This window comes from Oncorhynchus masou, unplaced genomic scaffold, assembly GCF_036934945.1.
Source record: "Oncorhynchus masou masou isolate Uvic2021 unplaced genomic scaffold, UVic_Omas_1.1 unplaced_scaffold_1538, whole genome shotgun sequence".
Classification (NCBI taxonomy): Eukaryota; Metazoa; Chordata; class Actinopteri; order Salmoniformes; family Salmonidae; genus Oncorhynchus; species Oncorhynchus masou.
In genome coordinates this window covers 70,001-77,500 of record NW_027005421.1, presented here as the reverse complement: position 1 = coordinate 77,500, position 7,500 = coordinate 70,001, and the positions used below count along the sequence as shown (strand labels likewise).

The window sequence follows — 7,500 nt, the reverse complement described above, 5'->3', positions numbered from 1 at the left end:
GTGTGTGTGTGTGCGTGCGTGCTGGAATCATACCGTGTGTGTGTGTGTGTGTGTGTGTGCGTGCGTGCTGGAATCATACCGTGTGTGTGTGTGTGTGTGTGTGCGTGCGTGCTGGAATCATACCGTGTGTGTGTGTGTGTGTGTGTGCGTGCGTGCTGGAATCATACCGTGTGTGTGTGTGTGTGTGTGTGTGCGTGCGTGCTGGAATCATACCGTGTGTGTGTGTGTGTGTGTATGTGTGTAGACTTACCCACAGTAGATGTGGCACTGGTCAGTAGAGACTTCCCCAGGAGCCCCATCCACCCCAACCTTTCCCCTTGACCTGAAGAGAGTCCTACATACACACACACACACACACACACACACACACACACACACACACACACACACACACACACACACACACACACACACACACACACACACACACACACACACCCCACCAATGATGTAAATAACACCTGCATTGTTTGGGGTTTTAGGCTGGGTTTCTGTACAGCACTTTGAGACATCAGCTGATGTAAGAAGGGCTTTATAAATACATTTGATTTAATTTGATCACCACAACAACAACATGACATCACTATGACGACAGCCAATCAGCCAATGATACCTCTTCCTCCCCCTCGGCAGCAGCGGTCTCCGCCTCCAGGCTCACCAATTGGCCACACTCAGTCACCTGATCCTCCACGCCGCCGCCGCCCCCTGATTGGTCAAGAGGAGCCTCATCTCTGTCGTCCCTGGTCACGTCTTCTCCTGCCACCTCGTTGGCTGGCTCAGAGCACTCGGAACCCTCCGTGGCCAACGAGGGCTGGGGGACGGGTGTGGAAGGCGGGAGAACTGTGTGTGTGTCTTCTCCTGGGGGCTGGGGTCGGTGTGGGAGGGGTCAGAGAGAGGAGCGGGGGAATATGGGAGGGTTGGAGTCAGACATGTTCATCTGGAGAGAGAGAAGGGGGAGGAGCAAGAGAGAGAGAGAGAGGGAGGTTTATTTTTTAATAGTGACTGATTTATCCCAGTAAAATCTGTGGTGTTTTCACTAGGAACCAAACGGGCGGGACCTACCTGAAGTTGTCCAATAGAAACTAATTTTCGTTACAAAAACTCAACTGTTTGGACTAAATGACTACACCCCCAGTATTGCTGAACATTGACGTTTAACAATCAACTAAAACTAGCCAGTGAAGATGAGATAAGCAGAAACACAAGCTGTACTGTCTTCCCGGTGCGTTCAACAGGACGCAACGGTTTGTTACGGTCAAGATAGAAATATACTATGTAGAACAAACATGACTCTCTTGCCATGTAGAATCACGTCGGGTCTATTCATTAGAATTGCCATCTGCAATGTTCCCGAAACGTTTTCCAAATGAACATGGCCACGCGGTTCACGCGACAGCTCGTTATATTACAATGGTGCATTAGCGCCATCTAGCGGTCACGTCATATCAACGCGTCGACCACAGCACTGTTTTCCTTTGGCTTTGACACAGTCAGGAGACAGCAAATCTTTCAGTCTCAAAACATTAATAAATAAATATAATTTGAAATAAAAGTTAAGACACACGTATACCATGTATACTGCGATATGTTGTGACATATATAACAAATAAATAACACACGTTTAATTATCCTACAAATAGTCAAAAATAATTCACTAGGTTTCACTTTTACAAACACAGATTCTGCAACTAGGTTACTGTCACTAAGAGGGAAATGGAAAACCCTAATTCAATACCCACGCGGTTTGGTATGTATGTATGTATGGTAAATGACTGTGCATCTCACCGGTTCGTCTCGCTGCTGACAACTCTCTCCGCTAGACGCGCTCCTTCCGCCCCGCCACGTAGACAGGGATCCGCGTGTTGTCCGTCGGTGCTGTGGGAGGTGACGTCACCCCCGGGAGCGCGTCAGAGAGGGAAGAGTTCGGGAGAGAGAGGTCCAACTCGGCGGAAAACGTGTCTCCCTCCAGCAGGTGGCGTTTTTGTCATTGTTTCACCCATCAGGCAAGTCGTTTTTTTTTGTATGGACGTGAATAAGAGTGTCGCATTTAATCAACAAGAACAAACAAAATGAATGGTTTATTTGCTTCGTGAGGTTTATTTTATATAATGTAAGTTTCGTAATGCTTTAAGTTGTTACGAATGTACCGGTATAAGTAGGATACGTTACATCACGGTAACTTTGAGAATAAACACTTTATATAACGGAGTTGTCCAGAGACGGTAAAGCATATTCATGATATGAGGCTAGGGCGTCTCAATTCAAAATCATTTCAATTTAAGGGCTGTATTGACATGGGACACATATGTTAAACATTGTCAAAGCAAGTGAAGTAGAGAATAAACCAAAGTGATATAAACAATAAAAATTAACAGTAAACATAACACTCACAAAAAAATAAAATGAAAATTCCAATACCTAAGGTCCCAGTTCTTTTGAACGCACTGAAAATAGCTCATATAAAATAGCTTAATTTGTCCACACGCCATACGCGGCTCGTTGGTCTAGGGGTATGATTCTCGCTTAGGGTGCGAGAGGTCCCGGGTTCAAATCCCGGACGAGCCCTCCTTTTCGAAAGTGCCTATTTTTTGTGTAAGTTATTGTCACCGTGTCAAGGGATGTTGCGAAAAAATGTATGTTGTCAAAATGATATAACCATCGAATGTCACTACATAACACCAGCACACTCCCTTACGTCTCTTAACACAATGCAGTTCGAAAAAAGCTATATGCTATTTACCAAATAAACTAAAGTAAGAAATTATAAAATAACAAGGCTATATACAAGGGGTATTTGCATTCACTTCCCACTGTTATTTTGCCTTTTATAATATATATATATATATATATTATTGTTATTTTTGTTTCTTTTTATTTTACTTTATTTGGTAAATATTTTCATAACTCTTCATGGTTTCAGGTGTTATTTTGTTTCTTTTTATAATTATTTTACTTTATTTGGTAAATATTTTCGTAACTCTTCATGGTTTCAGAGCTGGTCAGTAAACATTTCGCACATAAAGTTCAACACTTGTTGTATTATACACATGTGACTAATAAAGTTCGATTTGATTTGAAAACGTATCACTTCCCACTGCTTACATTATCTACATTATATATATATATATATATATATATATCTACACATATATATATATATATATCTACACATATATATATATATACATATACATATACACATACACATATACATATACATATACACATACACATACACATATACATATACACATACACATATACACATACACATACACATATACATATACATATACATATACACATATACATATACATATACACATACACATATACATACACATATACATATACATATACACATACACATATACACATACACATATACACATACACATATACACATACACATACACATATACACATACACATACACATATACACATACACATACACATACACATACATACACATACACATACATACATATACACATATACATCTACATCTATATACATATATATATATATATATAAATATATATATATATATATAATGTAAGCAGTGGAAAGTGATACGTTATATATATATATATTTATTAAACGCGTCTTATCTCTTAATGTCTAAAATGCAGAAAAAAAGGGGAGAAACGCACCGATCTGAAACGTGTATCAATATATAGGTTTATTGTGATTCGGATATTTGTTTTGTAAAACATTATGCAACATTTGCTGTACAGAATAGTGAGTTCACAGTTTGATATAGAAGGCACACACTCCCATTTGAATTGACAACCCCACATAAAATACAAGATAGAGTTGAATATAGATTCGCAACCTTGTATAAAAAAAAAAAACTGGTTTTATATAATTCATTGATAAAATAAAATTAAAATAAAAAACACAAAATTAGTTCTCCTCATGCTTTATAAAATACCTTTAATTGCCCATTTCAGTCTAATAATCATTTATAAAATATATTACAACAATTCATCATCATATTACATCTGCATAGTTAAAAAACCAAACGCAAACCAAACGTGTGTGTGTGTATAATCCTGCTATTAAATGAAAAAGCCAGATTACATTCATCCCAAAACAGTGATATTGGGTAAGTCTGATGTTTCCCTCTCCTCAGGGTTAATGGTTAAGGACTGTGGGACGCTAAAACTGACCCCAGATCTGTGACTGTTTCCCTCTCCTCGGGGTTAAAGGTCAAGGACTGTGGGATGCTAAAACTGACCCCAGATCTGTGACTTGTAACTTTAACTGTTTCAATCAATACATCAACGCATCATTCAACCAACCAACAAATGATTGATTGAATAATGAATGGATTTGAATGAGAATGTGCTGATTGTCTGGTTCTGTGAATGGTTTTAAAGTGCTCTCTAGTTTTCTTTAGACTCTGCAGGTTCACTAGTCTCCTCTGGCCCCCTCTAGTCTCCTCTGGCCCCCTCTAGTCTCCTGTGGCCCCCTCTAGTCTCCTGTGGCCCCCTCTAGTCTCCTCTGGCCCCCTCTAGTCTCCTCTGGCCTCCTCTAGTCCCCTCTGGCCCACCCTGGCCTCCTCTAGTCCCCTCTAGTCTCCTCTAGTCCCCTCTGGTCTCCTCTGGCCCCCTCTGGTCTCCTCTGGCCCCCTCTGGTCTCCTCTGGCCCCCTCTGGTCTCCTCTGGCCCCCTCTGGTCTCCCCTGGCCCCCTCTAGTCTCCCTGGCCCCCTCTAGTCTCCTCTGGCCCCCTCTAGTCTCCTCTGGCCCCCTCTAGTCTCCTCTGGCCCCCTCTAGTCTCCTCTGGCCCCCTCTGTCTCCTCTGTCCTCCTCTAGTCTCCTCTGGCCCCTCTAGTCTCCTCTAGTCTCCTCTGGCCCCCTCTAGTCTCCTCCTCTGGCCCCCTCTAGCCTCCTCTGGTCCCCTCTAGTCTCCTCCTCTAGTCCCTCTGGTCCCCTCTAGTCTCCTCTAGTCTCCTCTAGTCCCCCTCTGGCCTCCCTCTAGTCTCCTCTGGTCTCCTCTGGCCCCCTCTAGTCTCCTCTGGCCCCCTATAGTCTCCTCTGGCCCCCTCTAGTCTCCTCTGGCCCCCTCTAGTCTCCTCTGGCCCCCTCTAGTCTCCTCTGGCCCCCTCTAGTCTCCTCTGGCCCCCTCTAGTCTCCTCTGGCCTCCTCTAGTCTCCTCTGGCCCCCTCTGGCCCCCTCTAGTCTCCTCTGGCCCCCTCTAGCCTCCTCTAGTCTCCTCTAGTCTCCTCTGGCCCCCTCTAGTCTCCTCTGGCCCCTCTGGCCCCCTCTAGTCTCCTCTGGCTCCCTCTAGTCTCCTCTAGTCTCCTCTATTCTCCTCTAGTCTCCTCTGGCCCCCTCTAGTCTCCTCTGGCCCCCTCTAGCCTCCTCTGGTCCCCTCTAGCCTCCTCTGGTCCCCTCTAGCCTCCTCTGGTCCCCTCTAGCCTCCTCTGGCCCCCTCTAGCCTCCTCTGGCCCCCTCTAGCCTCCTCTGGCCCCCTCTAGCCTCCTCTGGCCCCCTCTAGCCTCCTCTGGCCCCCTCTAGCCTCCTCTGGCCCTCTCTAGTCTCCTCTGGCCCCCTCTAGTCTCCTCTGGCCCCTAGTCTCTCTAGTCTCCTCTAGTCTCCTCTGGCCCCCTCTAGTCTCCTCTGGCCCCCTCTAGTCTCCTCTGGCCCCCTCTGGCCCCCTCTAGTCTCCTCTGGCCCCTCTGGCCCCCTCGCCCAATTATTGGCCAAAGAGCAGATCTGATTGGTCAACAGGCAAATTAGTGGGGGGGGGATCATAATGGGCTGCCTGTGTAAACGCAGCTTTAGTTGGGAGAAGAAGAAAAAAGATCAGAATTGGGCTGCCTGTGTAAACGGAGGACAGACGATCGACCAACAACACATCCCTGTTTCACACCTGGGCATTACCCTCTGAATATTAAAACCACAACTATCTGACAATCACATCATATAATACCAAACGTAAAACCACTGGTTGTTGACACACACACACACACACACACACACTCACACACACACACACACACACTCACACTCACAGGATAGTGGAACTTCGCCAGTCGCTGCTGATAGCTAGTGTTGGATGGAGAGAGAGTCGGTGAGATGTCATGATGTCATCACACAGACAGGATGTGGGGATGGGGGGGGGGCATCAAACCTGCCAAGATGGCCACCCATTGGGGTTTGACTCTTGTTGTTGTTGTTGAGTTTTGTAAAACAGGAAGTCACCCTGCTCCTGCCGTATATGATGATGTCATATCGCCGAGTCCACTTTCAACCGGCTCAATGGAAGTATTTTACTTACAGAACAACAACAACAAACAACAACAACAATTATAATAATAACAATAAAACAGAATAAAATAGAATAATGATCATGATAATGCCCCAGGATAATAAATTGTTTCACATTTCTAGAATCAAAGACAACAAGCATTTGCCTTGTAATGGTTTGGAACCCCCACAGCCCTTCCTCCCCCTCTACCAGAGCCTGCTGTTGACCTGTGGTTTGGAACCCCCACAGCCCTTCCACCCCCTCTACCAGAGCCTGCTGTTGACCTGTGGTTTGGAACCCCCACAGCCCTTCCACCCCCTCTACCAGAGCCTGCTGTTGACCTGTGGTTTGGAACCCCCACAGCCCTTCCACCCCCTCTACCAGAGCCTGCTGTTGACCTGTGGTTTGGAACCCCCACAGCCCTTCCACCCCCTCTACCAGAGCCTGCTGTTGACCTGTGACTCCAGCATCCCTTCCACCCCCTGTGTGTGTGTGTGTGACCTGTGTGTGTGTTCCACCCCCTGTGAGCCTGCTGTTGTCCACTGGTACTGAGCCCCAGGTAGTCCCTTCCACCCAGCAGAGAGCCTGCTGTCCACCTGTGACTAATCTCAGGTTCCAGCCGTTAACAGAGCCTGCTGTTGACCTGTTTCTTTCTCTCTCACCCCCACAGCCCTTCCACCCCTCTCCAGAGCCTGCTGTTGACCTGTGGTTACCCCCACTCCCTTCCACCCCCTCTCCCTGCTGTTGACCTGTGGTTCCCCCCTCAGCCCTCCACCCCCTCTACCAGAGCCTGCTGTTGACCTGTGGTTTGGAACCCCCACAGCCCTTCCACCCCTCTCCCAGAGCCTGCTGTCCACCCCCTGTGGTTTGAAACCCCCACAGCCCTTCCACCCCTCTACCAGAGCCTGCTGTTGACCTCTCCAGCATCATGTGTCCACCCCTCTCCCTGTCTCTCTCCACCCCTCTCCCTGTCTCTCTGTGTGTGTGTGTGTGTGTCCACTGAGTACTGAGCAGCAGGTAGTCCCCTCCTCCCCAGCAGAGGGAGACATTCTCAGTCCACCTTGACTAATCTCACCCCCGTTCCAAACTCTCTCCTCCACCCCTCTCCCTCTCCCTCCACCCCTCTCCCTCTCTCTCCACCCCTCTCCCTCTCTCTCCACCCCTCTCCACCCCTCTCCCTCTACCCCTCTCCACCCCTCTCCCTCTCTCTCTATATATTTATATATTATTATTATATATACG

At 46.7% G+C, this 7,500-nt stretch overlaps 1 protein-coding gene and 1 non-coding gene across 2 annotated transcripts in view; one reads left to right on the top strand and one right to left on the bottom strand.

Moving 5' to 3' along the window:
- LOC135531164 (protein NOXP20-like) overlaps window positions 1-877 on the bottom strand; it is a gene marked incomplete at its 5' end in the record, with an annotated part of 22,200 nt that extends 21,323 nt beyond the window's left edge. The window contains 3 exon segments of the mRNA XM_064959283.1: window positions 251-283; window positions 286-334; window positions 614-877. Of these exon segments, the coding sequence (XP_064815355.1) occupies window positions 251-283; window positions 286-334; window positions 614-877 (346 nt within the window).
- Window positions 878-2,493: 1,616 nt separating this feature from the next.
- On the top strand, window positions 2,494-2,565 carry trnap-agg (transfer RNA proline (anticodon AGG)). Its single transcript has one exon. It is a non-coding gene; the product is annotated as a tRNA-Pro (tRNA).
- The last annotated feature ends 4,935 nt before the right edge of the window (window positions 2,566-7,500 follow it).